This window comes from Bos mutus, chromosome 28 (genome assembly GCF_027580195.1).
Source record: "Bos mutus isolate GX-2022 chromosome 28, NWIPB_WYAK_1.1, whole genome shotgun sequence".
NCBI lineage: Eukaryota > Metazoa > Chordata > Mammalia > Artiodactyla > Bovidae > Bos > Bos mutus.
This window is the reverse complement of record NC_091644.1, coordinates 8,051,564-8,069,483: the sequence shown is the minus strand read 5'-3', so window position 1 is coordinate 8,069,483 and position 17,920 is coordinate 8,051,564. Positions and strand designations below refer to the sequence as shown.

The 17,920-nt window shown below is 41.9% G+C and overlaps 1 protein-coding gene across 2 annotated transcripts in view; it reads left to right on the top strand.

Annotated features, from left to right (window-relative positions):
• Positions 1–17,920, top strand: part of ERCC6 (ERCC excision repair 6, chromatin remodeling factor) — a 76,209-nt gene that overhangs the window by 45,259 nt on the left and 13,030 nt on the right. For both annotated transcript variants that reach the window (XM_070364931.1, XM_070364932.1), the window contains exons 9-12: positions 8,220–8,390; positions 8,894–9,070; positions 12,427–12,543; positions 13,746–13,841. In XM_070364931.1, coding sequence (XP_070221032.1) covers positions 8,220–8,390; positions 8,894–9,070; positions 12,427–12,543; positions 13,746–13,841 — 561 coding nt within the window. The remainder of the gene's footprint in view (positions 1–8,219; positions 8,391–8,893; positions 9,071–12,426; positions 12,544–13,745; positions 13,842–17,920) is intronic.

The following is a 17,920-nucleotide window of genomic DNA, read 5'->3' as shown; positions in this document are numbered from 1 at the left end:
ATGTGTTTTGTTGTGTGCAGATTGTTGTTACCACCATGCACACTCGTTGGCTTACAGGTGTATGTTAAATTGCAACAGAATTTACATTTCTTAATCACACTTCAAATCCTGCAAGTGCTGTTCTGTCCTCTAAGCCAGCATTTGATGTCTACCTTTCCATCCTGTAGGCTGAAATTCCTCTTTTCCATGGGGAAACATTCTGTGCCACTGGCTGTCCTGTCTAAATAAAATGGCAGCACTCTGGTATAGGGACATTCAGTGCTGGAGAAAATAGGGAAGGGAAGAGAATTTCTCTTTGGGAAGCTTAACAGTGTAATAATGCCAGAATTATTATTCAGTAGATTATTATTATTTTTCTAAAGTTTTGTTGTAACTTGCAGATGTTAAACTTTGAAATTTTTTAAAGTTTTTCATTTGGAAAATAGATATCAAATGATCAAGCAATTTCTCATGGAGCTTAGCTATCATTTTTCTTCCCTAAATTCCTTTTAGCTTCCCACCTCTCTCACCATGTAATCCTGTATTATCTTTGTTAATATTCATTTTGGTTGACAGCATAATTTTGAATTATCAAATGAATATTCAGCAACCATGCAAAAAAAAATGTGGCCAATATTTTCAATCAAATGATCAAATCGGATAAGAACATTTTCAGGCTCTGAATCTCCTTAATGGTCAGTTGAAATCTCATTTACTGGGAATCTAGGATTTTCCTTTTCTCATTATCTTTTATGATCCCTTTTTCTAATGGAGAGAAACTTGATACGTAAGTTGATTAATCTTTATTTGTTGAATTAGATCAGATCAGATCAGTCGCTCAGTCGTGTCCGACTCTTTGCGACTCCATGAATCGCAGCACGCCAGGCCTCCCTGTCCATCACCAACTCCCGGAGTTCACTGAGACTCACGTCCATCGAGTCAGTGATGCTATCCAGCCATCTCATCCTCTGTCGTCCCCTTCTCCTCCTGCCCCCAATCCCTCCCAGCATCAGAGTCTTCCAATGAGTCAACTCTTCGCATGAGGTGGCCAAAGTACTGGAGTTTCAGCTTTAGCATCAGTCCTTCCAAAGAAATCCCAGGGCTGATCTCCTTCAGAATGGACTGGTTGGATCTCCTTGCAGTCCAAGGGACTCTCAAGAGTCTTCTCCAACACCACAGTTCAAAAGCATCAATTCTTCAGCGCTCAGCCTTCTTCACAGTCCAACTCTCACATCCATACATGACCACAGGAAAAACCATAGCCTTGACTAGACGGACCTTTGTTGGCAAAGTAATGTCTCTGCTTTTGAATATGCTATCTAGGTTGGTCATAACTTTCCTTCCAAGGAGTAAGCGTCTTTTCATTTCATGGCTGCAGTCACCGTCTGTAGTGATTTTGGAGCCCAGAAAAATAAAGTCTGACACTGTTTCCACTGTTTCCCATCTATTTCCCATGAAGTGGTGGGACCGGATGCCATGATCTTCGTTTTCTGAATGTTAAATACAATACTGTAGGTGTGTGATGTTATTTGAGTTGCAAAAAATGGATATTATGTTTCTAACTGGCTTGGAAAACTAACCATTTTCTTGGGGAAATAAAATACATGAAAAGATAATAAAAGAAGACAGTTTTATAATACTTACTAACTCACAGCAGGTGGTGGCATCTTTAGCACTGTGTAGTAAAGTTTGTTTAATTATTAAGTACCCTTTTTTCAAGTTGTTGGAAGATGTCTCGTGAGAAATGTTTTGCTTATATTCCGAAGCAGTTGTCACTTTAAAGCTCTCTCACCTTTCCCTGCTTTGTAGGACATGGTAATACTGTGGAATAGTTTTGATGTTAATAATTCAAGGAGACTGATCATTTTGATTCATTCATGGTATTTAGAGCCGTAGGATTAGGAAAGGCAGCAGTGGCATAAAGATCTAAAGGCTTAGATGTTACAATTGCCAGGCCAGGGCTTGGGTCTTGGGTCTGCCATTTTATAGCTTTGTGACCTGGCAAGCTGCTCAGCTTCTCTCAGCCCTGGTTGAACTCCTGAAAATGGGTATTTTTTTTAGTAATCTTTTGAGAATGTGTTGGGTTCGTACGGGTGCACAGTAAACTTAGTGTGCTCCCCAGCGTGCAGCGTTCACCCAGGTGATTCCTGGTGTTGAAAACAGAGTGTGGCTGGCCTCTTCATCTCAGTGCTTGAGAAAAGACATTCTGATGCTTCTGACTGATTCAGTATGATTATGCTTGAGATAGTTCACACTCGCTTTATCAAAGATATTCACAATCCTTTACCTTTTTCACCCTGTGTCTAGGTACATTGGCTCCAAGTGGATACAGTGAAAGAGAATGTTAAAATTCTTTTTTGGGAAAGGCAGGGTGTGACCAGAGAAGAGTCCACACAAGGATGGGCCGTCTGGCACCACTGCCATCGCATGTTCTTTAAAAAGGCCCGTTTTCTGAAACGCTAGCATGAAAAGACTTGGCTTTTTCAAAGCTGGGAGTCGAGAGAAAACATAACAAAAGTAGAAAAGGACCACGTGGTCCCTTAGGCATCCTAAATATTTCAGATCCGCTGCAAGTACACAAATTATAACACAAAGCGATGTTAGTTCCTGTTAACTTTCGAGACGGCGTGCACACCTGATACGAGAGATGATCGATGCTGCGCTTGTTCTGTAAGGGATATTGTAAAATTATCTTGCCGGGGCCCTTTTTTCTTCATTGTCAGCACAAATCCTTGTTTATTAAAGATTTGGCTTGAAGGAAATTTTAATTAATTACAGGTGCAGTAAACTCTTCCTGGGCAGCGCCGGGCCGTTTGCTGTGAATGGCCTTCACGTGCCTGTGCTCCTCCTGGCTCCCCTTGCTGCCTGACAGTGTGATTTATGGCTGCTGCTTTCCACCAGTCCACTGTTTGCCCTCTAGGAGGGATTGGTCTCCTGAGCCTCCATAATAACAGCAGCACTTTCACAGACATCTTTTAATGACAGCAGCGCTGCATTCAGTAAGTCAGGCTAATTGCAGATGTACCCTATTAATTGCAAAAACTAGGAGAGGTTACATATTTTACAAGCTTTTAATTTGGAAACCGCCCGAGATGATTTGTCTTAAGTGTTTGGATAGAGACCTCCATAATATTCAACAATTCACCATTATTGAAACTCCGGTCTAGGCAGTTACAGAATTCTGAGATTGAATCAGGTGAAAACAAATAGTCTTAGATGTGTTTTTACCCAGTGGCTGTTAAGTGGAGGTTGTATTTTCAGGGCAGACGTTCAGCAAATTTCTTACTCTTTTTTATAAAAGCATCTTTGATTCTTCCTCATCATCATACATCTTTCTGAATATAGTAGAAAATTTGTATTTCTATAGCTATAGCTTAAATCACAGAATTTTCCAAATAAATTTCAACTCTTAGACATACCCATGAAGCTAAGCATCGCCCTTGCGGTGCGTAACTGGGGGGCGTGGCATCCCATTTGTTTAACTGGGGTACAGGGACGTCCAGAATCCAGTTCAGGGTGGTGTTCCTTGGAGTGTAGTGGAGTGACGGTGCTGAGCTGGTGAATTCAGCAGCGAGCGGTTCCAAAGCCGTGAACACGTGGACCCACACGGGCAGGGTTCGGCTGTGATGCAGTGGACACTTTATAAACATGAGTGGTGATTTCACTTCTGCCGTATTTCAGGCCCCAAACAGTCGTCATTCTCCTCTCCCGTTTCTGTGCACACAGCTCCGTGCCTGGAACTCGGCATAGGACGTGGCTGTGCGTCCATTTGCTGCTGTCCCTCACCCTGCCTGCTTCATGGTTTCTAGGAGCCCCTGCTCTCCCAGGAGGAGGGGGAGATGGGGTAGAGTTGCAATGGCTGCCTGCTCAGAATTCCAGTGGAAAATTAAGATGCAGAGGAGCTGCTGCAATCACCTCTGGCTTCTGACTCAGCCAGAGGTGGGATCTCAGCACTGGTGGGATGAGTGCAAGGTGGAACAGTGTATCTCTGGACACCTTGCACGTCTTCGCTGGACACTCGCTGCCATGGTGGGGCCCAAGGCCATGGATAGCACTGTGGTCAGGGAGAAGTGGGTGGTGGCGGGCAGTGTATTCATCATAAGGTACCAGAAAGATAGTCAGGAGATGGTTAACTCCCTGTGGCCTCTGTGCGGTCTTGTGCAGGGACTGCACATCATGAACGGGGAGGAGGTTCAGCAGCGTCATGTCAGTGGTGCAGCTCTCACTTGCCGAACCTTCACTAGCACCAGGCGTTATGGCTCTTACCTCTGAAGTTCTAGGTGAGCCCTGAGGTGTGTCTCATATAAGACAGTTTCTCTCTTCCTCTTTCACAGTTGTCTTGGTCAGTGTTACACCCCTTATATTCTATTGAATTAAAAAATATTCTAATTCTTTGTTTATTAAGGTAGTATTTTTGAAGATGTTGAATTTATAAAATTTATATGATGTATGATTATATGAATAATTGTATTGGTTTTCCTAATATTTAGTGATTCTGCTCCTGTGATGCCTTATTCACTTAATATAGTGCTAAATTTTTATTTATAAAGCAATGAATCTCTAGTGAGGAGTACATGTGAGTATGTTGCTTCTGTCGGTTTTGAAGACAGTATTTTGCTAGTCTTGTTCTGTATTTTGGGGCCATTTAAATCACAGAGTTGATACCTACTTCACTTATAAAACCCTTGGGTCTAGTAGACTTCTGGTGGGAAAAGTTTAGCATTGTTTTCAAGTCTTTAAGTATGGTCTGATGGGTTTGTTTCGTTTCTCTTGGGTCCATTTCGGTAACTTATCTATTTTTAGTGCGCGTCCTCTCAGGTTTCGGGCGGCGTGAGATCGCACGCTGCGTGGCTGCTCTTCTGTGTGCTGCCTCTGTGTAACTGACGTCCCCCACGTTGCCGGGTCAGTCCGTTCTGCAGGCTGACTTTACAGGGGTCTCTCTCTTTTGGGGTCTTTTCAAAGAGCTGTTTACATGCGTTCTCTATCAGTTCTGCGAGTTTTGTCCTTAAGCGTCCCTGGTTTTTGTTTTTATCTCACTGTCTCACTGTCCCTTTTTCACCTCGTGCTATGGCTGCTAGGTTTGATTTCTGCCTCAGTGGGGTGTGAGGAATGAGGGCCTGTATGTGGGCTGAGGCTCTGCTAAGAGTCGTCAAAAGGAGCTCACTGACGGTGAGCCTCGGCTCCTTTGTACCTAACTTTTGCACTTTCAGTTGCCTTTAGTCTTCCTCTGTCTCCTGAGGTGGAATTCTGAGAAGCAGTGGCGTGTCCCGCAGGTTTTTGTTTGCATTTCCTTGGTATGTCTTTAATCGTCCCGTGTACTCGATTCTCAGTGCCAGTCTGGGCTTTGGCCATGCTCTCCTAGTGGAAGATGTCACTGCTGCCAGCCCACTGTCACATGGCAACCCCGAAATAAACGTCAGGTCTGAAGTTTAGTTTTTTAAGTTTAGTCGCTCAGTCGCGTCTGACTCTTCACGACCCCATGGACTGTAGGCCACCAGGCTCCTCCGTCGACGGGATTTCTCCAGGCAAGAGCACTGGAGTTGGGTGCCATCGCCTTCTCCAGTTAGGTCTGAAACCACCTGTCTGTTGCCTGTTCCTTTCTTTGCCTTACAGTGGTTTGATAGTCCTACAGTCTGGTTCTTTTCTGATATTTATGCCGAAGACACATGACTAAACCACCATTATTAGGGCTTCCCAGTGTTAAAGAATCTGCGTGCCAATTGGAGACCCGAGTTCTATCTGTGGGTTGGGAAGATTTCCTGGAAAAGGAAACAGCAAGCCACTCCAATACTCTTGCTTGGGGAATCCCATGGACAGAGGAGCCCAATGTGCTGCAGCCCATGGGGTCACAAAGAGTTGGACATGACTTAGTGACTGAACGGCAGCAGCAGCTATTAATCAGCAAATGGGCTTGCGTTTTTTGCAAATGTACTTTAGCCTGTTTTCTGTCACGGTAAAGAATTGAACAGTATTCATTACCTGTGTACACCCCATTCTACCCTTGGAGAAGGGATTTTTCTTTTTTTAGTACACTCTTATTTTTCTCCTGTTTTCACTCTTGGTTGTTATACTGGACTTGCAGTAATGCAAAAATACATCCTTTATATATATATTTTATACATATATATATATATATAGGATCTGTATTTTAGATCCTTAGCCATTTCATTAGTATTTAAAATAATATTTTAACATTTAATTATTTAACTATTTTAATGTTTAATTATTGCTGTAGTAATTTAAGATTGGTACGTATATTACATGTAATCATCCCTTAAAAATATTTTCTTTCATTATTAAGAGGAAGTGTTGCCTGCTGCTTCTGCTGCTAAGTTGCTTCAGTCGTGTCCGACTCTGTGTGACCCCATAGACGGCAGCCCACCAGGCTCCCCCGTCCCTGGGATTCTCCAGGCAAGAACACTGGAGTGGGTTGCCATCTCCTTCTCCAGGGCATGAAAGTGAAAAGTGAAAGTGAAGTCGCTCAGTCGTGCCCGACTCTTAGCAACCCCATGGACTGCAGCCCACCTGGCTCCTCCGTCCATGGGGTTTTCCAGGAAAGAGCACTGGAGTGGGGTGCCATTGCCTTCTCCGCAGTGTTGCCTAATGCTTAGTTAATACTAGCTCTGGAGTTGGCTTCTTTTTTTTACTCTCAAATCCTGCTCCACCTCTTCCCAGCTCTGTGGCCTGATAATATCATTTACTCTCTCTAAGCCACAGTTCTGTCATCGGTAAGTTGAGGTAAGGACCTCCGTCCTTTCTCAGAGGTGCTGTGAGCTCCCCGTGTGTGCTGAGCCTCGGGTGGGGAGCTCTGCTGTCCACTCTGGTGCAGAGTGTGGAGTCCTCAGCTCCCTCCTCCCACCAGGCAAAGGGACCGTGTTCTCACAGTGGCGGCGCCCCGCACCAGCTGGATGTAGCACGCCACTGCAAGGCCACCTCCTGCTGGTTTATTTTTTGTCCTTGACTGTCTGAAGGTGGAATTTACTTTTTTTCTGGCAAGCATGACTGCTAGTTTGGATCAGTGCAGAACTGCAGAATCTTTGCTTTCTCCTTAGAATTATGGAAAGATTTTCCCTTTGCTCTTTGACATTTTTAGTGTTGCAGAAAAGATATTCAACACAGGTAGAGTCCTTTTCTTCTGAAGGGAATCTTTTTAAAAAATCTGTTTTGTTCTAATTAGAAGCTGCAGCATTTCTCTTGTTTGGTTTTATTTTTGGAATTCAGACATCTAGTCGGCATATATGTGGGTGTGCGGCTTTTTCAGTGTGTCTGCCTGGCACTCAGCAGTGTTTTGCTCCATGGACTCTAGTCTTCTCAGAAGGTTTTGGTATCATTTTAAAAAGTCACCTCTTGTAATCCCTTGTGCTCTGTCCTCCTTGAATCCATGTTACACATCGTTAGAGCTTCTGGGTTTGTCCTTCTTATTGCCTTGACTTTTCCTTCATTTTCTTGCTTTCATTTTAAAATCAAAAATCATTTTTCATCTACCTTGTTTTAAGTTTAATATGAAAGTGAAAAGTGAAAGTGAAGTTGCTCAGTCGTGTCCGACTCTTTGTGACCCCATGGATGGTAGCCTTCCAGGCTCCTCCATCCATGGCGTTTTCCAGGCAAGAATACTGGAGTGGTTTGCCATTTCCTTTTCCAGGGGATCTTCCCAACCCAGGGATCGAACCCAGGTCTCCTGTACTATGGGCAGACTCTTTACTGTCTGAGACACCAGGGAAGCCCAGTTTAATATGGAAGGAAGTTTAATATGGAGTAACACAAAGGATGTTTTGGAAAAATAAAATTTGGGCAAGTGTTTACATGTTACATCTTTTTCTGGTTTTCTTTGACTCTCTTCCCCCATAATAGTGAATATATTATCAGCATTTACAGCTTACAGATTAATGAAACATAAAGTAGATTTCCAGTGTGATAGTACGTAACTAGGTTGTATGTATTATGTTTATGTACATGTTTATAAAGTGCCTTAGACTGTATCATGGTTGAAAGGTAGATTTTAAGAGTCATGCTTGGGATGGGAAGGGAATGGAGGCTTAAGAAGGAGGGGATGTGTGTGTGTGTGTATGTGTATACATATGTATATATATATATAATTATGGCGGATTCACATTGTATGGCACAAACCAACACAACGTGTAAAGCAATTATCCTCCAATTAAAAAAAAAAGAATTGAAAAAAACAGTCACGTTCATTTAACTTATTTAAAACTGGCTTTGCCGTTTTGTCATCGTTGTAGGAGAAACTAGTTCGAGACATTGCTCGTTGTCACGGGATTTTGATCACTTCTTACTCCTACATTCGACTGATGCAAGATGATATCAGCAGGCATGACTGGCACTATGTGATCTTGGATGAGGGACACAAAATTCGGAATCCAAATGCTGCCGTCACCCTTGCTTGCAAACAGGTGTGACCTCTTACAACAAGGGGGGTATCCAGGTGGATGATATTTCATTGAGAATACACTCTCTGCTTTTAATAACACACTTAGGGAATCTTTCCTCGTGCTTTTGCATAAGGAGTTTGAAATACATGTTTTGCCTTAAAGCTGAACACTTTTTGTTCTTACCCTTAATCATGTTTCCTCAGATTCTAATTGTTTATGTTATTGAATGTCTCTTGTATAGATCAGTTGTTAGAGTGTAACCACATCCAACTCTAGTCCATAGTCTTCAACTTGAACAGTAAGAAAAATTCTTCCATATATATACATTATCTATGTATATATATATTTTATCTATGTGTAATTGAAGAATTGAAGTTGCGTGAAATGTCTACATTTTAGAGGAGACCAAAATGATATGTAGTTGTGTTAAATGACAGGATTGCATGGGAGTGTTTTGGGGTAGGGTTGGTGATCATGTGTTAAAAGATGAATTTAATAGAAAAGTCCTTTCTTTCCTGTAATAGTTCCGCACGCCTCATCGCATCATCCTGTCTGGCTCACCGATGCAGAATAACCTGCGAGAGCTGTGGTCTCTCTTCGACTTCATCTTCCCGGGAAAGCTGGGTACACTGCCTGTGTTTATGGAGCAGTTCTCAGTCCCCATCACCATGGGGGGGTATTCAAACGCCTCCCCGGTACAGGTAATGTATTGGGCAGGTAACATTTCTGTCATTTTAATACTTAAAACAAACAGTCCTACTAAGTACTATGCTTTGTAGCCAAGTCTTTCAGAATGTAAGGCCAATGGCCCAGCTTATAAAAATCACAGTTATTTTTGCTCAAAAGCACATAATTTTCCAGATGAGCTTTTAAAAAATCACGTAAAATATTCAAGAGCAGTCAGGTTTATGAGACGAGTGAATTCGTTCTGGACAGCATATAATGGTGCAAATTGGGGTAGTGCATCTTATAAAGTAGTGTAAACGCTTAGAAAAGGGGAAACCAGGAAAGATTTAAGAAGACATATATCCTTTAACCTGATGCTGGGAAAACAGGCTGGAAAGAGTGGAGCATTCTAGGTTAGAGCAGCTGTCTGCATGCAGGTACTCTGTATGGCCCCGGGCAGTGGAGAGGCATGCTTGCCGCAACTGGAGGTGCTTGGGGAGTTTCAGCAAGGCTGTGGACGCCGGCAGTGGGGTCGTGAAGGGAGGCAGAAAGGCTTAGGCAGGGAAGAGCCGCTGAAGGCGTCTGAGCAGGGGGCTGGGAACAGCTGTGCTCGGAGGGCTGCTCCGGCTGCAGGTAGTGGTGGGAGAGAGGCTGGCTTTGAGGGACCTGCTGGAGTTGTTGGGAGTGAGGGTGAAGAGAGCCTGGACCTGGCTGTGGGTGGCGGTCCTGAGAAAAGAAGGTGGAGAGCAAGAGTCCCAGGTGGCCTTTTCTAGACAGAACAGACAAGACGTGGAGGCAGATAAGGAAGCTGGTAAAGGAGATTGGGTGGGGGAGACCCGATGAGCTCTGCTGCAGCTGACCCCTGAGCTTTCAGGCCTGGCTGACTGACAGAGTGGAATTGTCACTCACAGAAACATGGGGCCAACTGGAGGGCAGTTTGTAGCATTTGGGGGCAGAGTCTCTGCACAGCCTTAGGCGGGGCCTGTACCTGCCAGGTTATGACAGAAATAAAGCCTGCCACCAAAAGAGGTGGTCACAGATTTTGAAATATTAAAACTAGAAAAAGAATATTAGATTTTTAAAGTTGGAAGATTATCGAAAACCATTTTAATACCTTTAAAATTTTGAGATTAAATGAGTTTTGATCTTCAGTTAACTTTTATAAGAGTTCTCTTCCTCCATTGAGCCCCCATTATCCTTTAGGTATCCTGATTTTTGTTTTTTTTCCTAACTTTTTATTTTGGGATAATTTCAAACTTAAGAGAAAGTTGCAAGAATTGTAAAAAGAACACCTATACACTCTTCACCCGGATTCCCTGGTTTTTAGCATTTTGCTGACATTTTGCCATATTTGCTTTATTTCTCCTTCCCACCCTCTCCCCTACCTCTCACACACGCACACAAAGTTTATCTTTTTTATTCTGAATCATGTGAGTAAGTTGCAGACACTGTACCCCTTCCTCTGTGTCCTTCAGTTGTATTCACTAAGGACAGAGATGTCACACCACCTTGTAAGCAGGAGTGTGAGTCAGGAGGCGGTCTGCAGCAGGGGCGTGGTTCTGTTATGTGACCTGTGTGCCATTCACATTGTGTCGGTTGTCCAGTAAGTCCCGTGTCTCTTCCCTTTCCTTTCATCTGACATAGTTCCTCTAATCTTTCTTTTGCCTGCTTGACTTAACATTTTTGAAGACTATAGGCTTGTTATTTTGTGGAATGTCCCTTACCTTGGGTTTGTCTTTCCGTTCTTCATGATTGGAATCAGGTTACACATTATTGGCAAGAATATCCCAGAAATGACGTTTCTTAGCGTTCCATTCCTATCTGGAGGCACGTGCTGTGGGTTTATCCCTTTGTTGGTGGTGGTCTGATTACTTGGGTAGGGTGATGAGCGTGCCACATTTCTAAACGCTTTGCAGTTACCTCTTCTTCTGTATAGTTGATAAGTCATGGGGGGACACTTGGGGATGATGTAAATAGTCTCGTTTCTTCCTTGAAGTCTTTGTTTCAGAAGTCTGTGCACTTGTCTTTTTTCCTTTTTTAGATTGTAAAGTCCTTGGGAGCAAGGGTGTTGCTATTATTTGCTCCTTTTTGTTTAAGATCATCAGTTCAGTTCAGTCACTCAGTCGTGTCCGACTCTTTGTGACCCCATGGACTGCAACACGCCAGGCTTCCTGTCCATCACCAACTCCTGGAGCTTGCTCAAACTTATGTCCATCGAGTCGGTAATGCCATAGTTGCCATTCTTGGGTAGCTCAGACGGTAAGCAACTCACCTACCAGTGCAGGAGACATAAGAGAAACGGGTTCGGTCCCTGGGTCGGGAAGATCTTCTGGAGGAGGGTATGGTAATCCACTCCAGTATTCTTGCCTGGAGAATCCCATGGACAGAAGAGCCTGCGGGCTACAATCCATAGCAGTTCTAAGAGTTGGACATGACTGAATCGATTTAGCACACATACACACTTGAGTGAGGTGTTCTTAGGATGTTTTGAAGTGTTTTCTACCATGTTAATTTTTTAACATGAATTTTTCTGTATTAATATATTATGGTCAAGCTCTTTTTATTATTCATTTTGCTGGTAACTTGTTTAAGCTTTGGTTGGAGATTTTCTTGTTCCATTAACTAGTATATAGTAGATTGTTAAGCCTATGTAGATTTTTTTAAGTATCAATAATTTATTGAAGTCTTTGTTTGCCTTTAAGTAAATGGCAGGGGTGTGGTTTCCTGTGCTGTGGGTCTTTGTTTTTCTCTGGGCGGTTAATGCCCATCTCCTGTGGCCAAGATCCATTACAGAGCCATCTGCTGCATTTTAGGCTGCAGTGAGTGACCTTTCATTTCTGGGATCATAGGGCTTTCCTTGAATTTACGCTCTGAATCTCCTGTGGGCAGTAATCTCTGCTTATTATCTGCTGTTTCCCTTGCTGCGGCGTTTCCCTAGAGTTAGCGTTTGATCTTCAGTTTTGTGAAGTAGCAGCCCCTTTGTGGCCATTGGAGAATATAAGATTATAAACTGAGATTTGTTTGAAAGCAGTTTTTTCCCTGCGGGGGGGGTGGGGTCAAGCACTGAATAAATCTCTACTTTAGGGTTTAAGTATATAACAGTAATTAAATAGAGGTGGAAGAGGGCACAAAATTACCTGGTTGCTCTTTTGTACATTTTTGGTTAATGAGAAGTTTTTTTTGTTTATTTGTTTTTACTGATCATCTTACGAAAGCTATTGTATCCTGGAGTGTATGGAACTTAAATTTTTCCAAACCATTTTCCAATAGTTTTGTACAACCATTGATCATCCTTTTTTTAAAAAGAATTTAAACTTTGGAATCAGTTGTGAGGTAAGAGCAAATGCATTCCTTAGACAGAGTAATTGTTTTCCCTTTTCTCTTACTAAAGGTTAAAACTGCTTATAAGTGTGCGTGTGTCTTACGAGATACCATAAATCCATACCTACTGCGGAGAATGAAGTCGGATGTCAAAATGAGCCTTTCTTTGCCAGATAAAAACGAACAGGTCTGTAAAACCAGGCATTATCAAAACATTACTAAAGCACGATGTGCCTGTCATTCTTTCTGCTTTTCGCAGTAGAATTGGTGAGGCTAACGGGTGTGGTTGCTGGTGCTGCAGGGCAGGTGGGCCTGCTGTAGCCCCTGCCTGTGACGGGCGAACCTTCTGGGCTCAGGAGGGACTGGAAGGCAAGAAGAGGTGGCCACTGTGCACATTCTTTCAGGGAGTTTTTCCCCTTGGACTTTGGAGCGTCTAAGGCATGGAGCACTGACCTGATGAGGACGAGTAGGTTTTTGGATCTAGTGCAAAGATAGAAGTGTTCTTGCCTGGAGAATCCCAGGGACGGGGGAGCCGGGTGGGCTGCCGTCTCTGGGGTCGCACAGAGTCGGACACGACTGAAGCGACTTAGCAGCAGCAGCAGCAGCAAAGATGGAAGGATTGTCCTGGACCTCACGTAGGGACCTGTTGGTCTGAAAATAAAGGAAAATAACCACATGTGGCAGATGAAGAAGTATTGATAGATTATTTTTGAGACTGATGATTAGGAAATCAGGCATGATAGTTCAGTTTCTATTTTTATTGTTTTTGTTGGATTAAAAAAATTCTTTTATTTATTTTAATTGGAGGATGATTACTTTACAATATTATGATGGTTTTTGCCATACATCAACATGAATCAGAGGTTGAGACAGGCAGTGGCGTGGAGTAGTAGGGGCAGTTGGCTGGAAGGGTAGGTGGTGGTGTCAAGAGACCAGTCTGGTAATCTTGTGTGTGGCTTAGAATGAAGGAAAAAGGGCGCCAAGCAACGTTTTGGAGCCTGGTCGGGCTTGCTGAAGCGGAGTCTGGGTGAGCGGCTTGTGAGCTGAGAGGGTCTGAGCCCTTGGAGGCGGGCATGGGGGAAGGGCTGTGGACCTGGTCCTAAGCTTCCTTGGGAGCAGGAAGCCAGGCTTCAGAGACTCAGAGACAGTGGGGTGGGGACCATGGGGCCTGGGGATCACAGGTGGAAAGATGACGGAAATGGAGGGGCTGTGAAGGAGGGGCCTGTTCATTGTTCAGCTCTAAGATGTATTTTTGTTTTGTTTTGTTCTTATTAAGAGCACATTGTAAAAATTATATACATCATGCTTGTTTTGATTAGTTTATTTTGTTATTTTAGTTATTTTGTACTGTTAAATTTTTTTAAGTCTTTTTTTAAATTCTCCCCCTAGGTCTTATTTTGCCGTCTTACAGATGAACAACATAAAGTCTACCAAAATTTCATTGATTCCAAAGAAGTTTACAGGATTCTCAATGGAGAGATGCAGGTCAGCCAAATAGTATTAATAGAAGCTGGAGAGAAAGAACTGTGGACCAAGGGACACGGGGGAGGAAAGGAGACTAGTACTCCTCAGAGATTCACTGTTGTTGCCGTCTTGAAAGCATTCGCGTGTGAACCTTTACTTCTGTGAAGCCCTTCCAGAAGTCAGATACACACAGTTTGAGAAGCTGCCTTTTTATCTGTACTGCAGCACTGTTACATTTGAACCCAGTACTGTGTGGTCTAGTGGGAAAATGCACTAGACCACGGGGTCTGTAACGGGGGGTCCTACAGCGATTGCTGGTCCTATGAAGAATGTCGGGAGCAGCCTGGGGCTGCTGGGTGCATGGAGGAAGAATTATTATTATGCATTTTTGTATAAGTAATAGCGTTTTAGTTATTGGCCATACTCAGCAATATATGTGGGTAAATGTCTCTTTATTAAGCCTACATAGTAATTTTACCATCAGCTTTACTCAGAAACTCCATGTAAACTCTTCAGCTTCTTTGTGCTTCAGTATCTTAAAGTGTGAACTGTATTTTATTTATTTATTTATTTATTTGACATGTAAAATTCCTTAGTCTTTGGTTCGTCCTCATTGGAGGCACAGCTGAGGAGCAGAGGACGCTCTGAAATCCACTGTCCCGCCCCAACATGGAGGCGATGGACGTGAATATGGGTGGCAAGACTGCTTGTGTCCCATAACATCTACATGTTTTTTTTCCAGATCAAGTCATTTTTTTCTTTATCCCATAACATCTACATGTTTTTTTCCCCAGATCAAGTCATTTTTTTCTTTATCCCATAATATCTACATGTTTTTTTTTTTCCAGATCAAGTCATTTTTTTCTTTATCCCATAATATCTACATGTTTTTTTTTTCCAGATCAAGTCATTTTTTTCTTTATCCCATAATATCTACATGTTTTTTTCCCCAGATCAAGTCATTTTTTTCTTTATCCCATAACATCTACATGTTTTTTTTTCCCAGATCAAGTCATTTTCTTCTTTATCCCATAACATCTGCATGGTTTTTTTTTCCCAGATCAAGTCATTTTTTTTTTTTTTTTTTTTTTTTTGTCATTTTTTCTTTATCCCATAATATCTACATGTTTTTTTCCCAGATCAAGTCATTTTTTTCTTTATCCCATAATATCTACATGTTTTTTTTTCCAGATCAAGTCATTTTTTTCTTTATCCCATAACATCTACATGTTTTTTTTTCCCAGATCAAGTCATTTTCTTCTTTATCCCATAACATCTGCATGGTTTTTTTCCCAGATCAAGTCATTTTTTTTTTTTTTTTTTTTGTCATTTTTTTCTTTATCCCATAATATCTACATGTTTTTTTTTTCCAGATCAAGTCATTTTTTTCTTTATCCCATAATATCTACATGTTTTTTTTTTCCAGATCAAGTCATTTTTTTCTTTATCCCATAACATCTACATGTTTTTTTTTTTTTCCCAGATCAAGTCATTTTCTTCTTTATCCCATAACATCTGCATGGTTTTTTTTCCAGATCAAGTCATTTTTTTTTTTTTTTTTTTGTCATTTTTTCTTTATCCCATAATATCTACATGTTTTTTTTTTTCCAGATCAAGTCATTTTTTTTCTTTATCCCATAATATCTACATGTTTTTTTTCCCCAGATCAAGTCATTTTTTTCTTTATCCCATAATACCTACATGTTTTTTTTCCAAATCAAGTCATTTTTTTCTTTATCCCATAACATCTACATGTTTTTTTTCCCCAGATCAAGTCATTTTCTTCTTTATCCCATAATATCTACATGGTTTTTTTCCAGATCAAGTCATTTTCTTCTTTATCCCATAACATCTACATGGTTTTTTTTTCCAGATCAAGTCATTTTTTTCTTTATCCCATAATATCTACATGGTTTTTTTTTCCAGATCAAGTCATTTTTTTCTTTATCCCATAATATCTACATGGTTTTTTTTTCCAGATCAAGTCATTTTTTTCTTTATCCCATAACATCTACATGGTTTTTTTCCCCAGATCAAGTCATTTTTTTCTTTAACCATCTCTTAACAGTTTATTTCATCTATCATTGGCATCTGTAGGGGGTGTTAAGCCATTCACATTATTCCTCTCTCCTGTATCTCCCCTGACTTACCTTCATGTGCCTCCGAGTTGTGAAGCCTTAGGTGGGTAGGATCAGCACTGTCCAGTGGAGAGAGAATGCAAGCCATGTGTGTGATTTTAAATTTTCTAATGGTCACATTAAAAACGGTGAGAAGCAAACAGGTGCAGTCGGCTTTAATAATGTGTTTTATTTAACCTGACAAATCTAAAATCTCATTTTAGTATGTGATCAGATTTTAAATATCTGAGATACTTTACTCTTCTTTTTTTGTACTGAGTCTTCAGAATCGGGTATTTTACATTGCTAGCATATCTTAGTTTGAACTTGCCACACTTCATGTGCTCAGTGGCCACATGTGGCTCGTGCCTGCTGTGTTGGACAGCAGAGATCTCAAGGAAGAAAGATCAGTGCTGACGGTGTTTCTGCTTTGTTCACATCATGTGTTATTTATTGAACTGTTTACTAGTTAGAATAACCGTACTCTTTGATTATTGCTCAATTTGTGGTTTATCGTTTTCATTTGAACTTTTATACTGTGAGTGTGACCTGAGTTACGGGCTGAAAGCTGTAGAAGGTGCCTGCTTGCTTGCGGGTGGCCAGGTGGGCGCTCTCACTCTGGGGCTCCGAAGCCCTCTTGTGAGCCATCCCACACATTGTTTCCATCTGTGTATTTTCTGTGGCATGTTTTCTGATAGACTTCAACCTCTGACTCACATAGTAAACTATAGAACTTATAGTGAGGTTCTTAGGAGTGTAATACTTAAATGCATTTGCTAAATTACATGGCAGATTTCCCTAAATTTTAGTCACTCAGTTCAGTTCAGTCGCACAGTCATGTCCGACTCTCTGTGACCCCATGGACCGCAGCACACCAGGCCTCCCTGTCCATCACCAACTTCTGGAATCTACCCAAACTCACGTCCATCGAGTAGGTGATGCCATCCAACCACCTCATCCTCTGTCGTCCCCTTCTCCTCCTGCCTTCAATCTTTCCCAGCATCAGGGACTTTTCACATGAGTCAGCTCTTTGCATCAGATGGCCAAAGTATTGGAGTTTCAGCTTCAACATCAGTCCTTCCAATGAACACCCAGGACTGATCTCCTTTAGGATGGACTGGTTGGATCTCCTTGCAGTCCAAGGACTCTCAAGAGTCTTCTCCAACACCACAGTTCAAAAGTGTCAATTCTTCAGTGCTCAGCTTTCTTTATTAGTCCAACTCTCACATCCATACATGACCATTAGAAAAACCATAGCCTTGACTAGACGGACCTTTGTTGGCAAAGTAATGTCTCTGCTTTTGAATATGCTGTCTAGGTTGGTCATACCTTTCCTTCCAAGGAGTAAGCGTCTTTTAACTTCATGGCTACAGTCACCATCTGCAGTGATTTTGGAGCCCCCCAAAATAAGAGTCTGACACTTTGTCCACTGTTTCCTCATCTATTTCCCATGAAGTGATGGGACCAGATGCCATGGTCTTAGTTTTCTGAATGTTGAGCTTTAAGCCAACTTTTTCACTCTCCTCTTTCACTTTCTGCCATAAGGGTGGTATCATCTGCATATCTGAGGTTATTGATATTTCTCCCAGCAGTCTTGATTCCAGCTTGTGCTTCAACCAGCCCAGTGTTTCTCATGATGTACTCTGCATATAAGTTAAATAAACAAGGTGACAATATACAGCCTTGATGTACTCCTTTTCCTATTTGGAACCTCTCAGTCATATCCAGCTCCTTGAGACACCATGGACTGGAATCTGCCAGGCTCCTCTGTCCATGAAATTCTCCAGGCAAGAATACTGGAGTGAGTTACTGTTCCCTTCTCCAGGGAATCTTGCTATAGCCCAGGGATTGAACCCAGGTCTCCTGCATTGCAGGCAGATTCTTTACTATCTGAGCCACCAGGGAAGCCCATATTTCTGTTGAGAATGGGTATGATATTTCTTATTTATGTTTAAAATATGAACCAATTTTTGATATACTGTG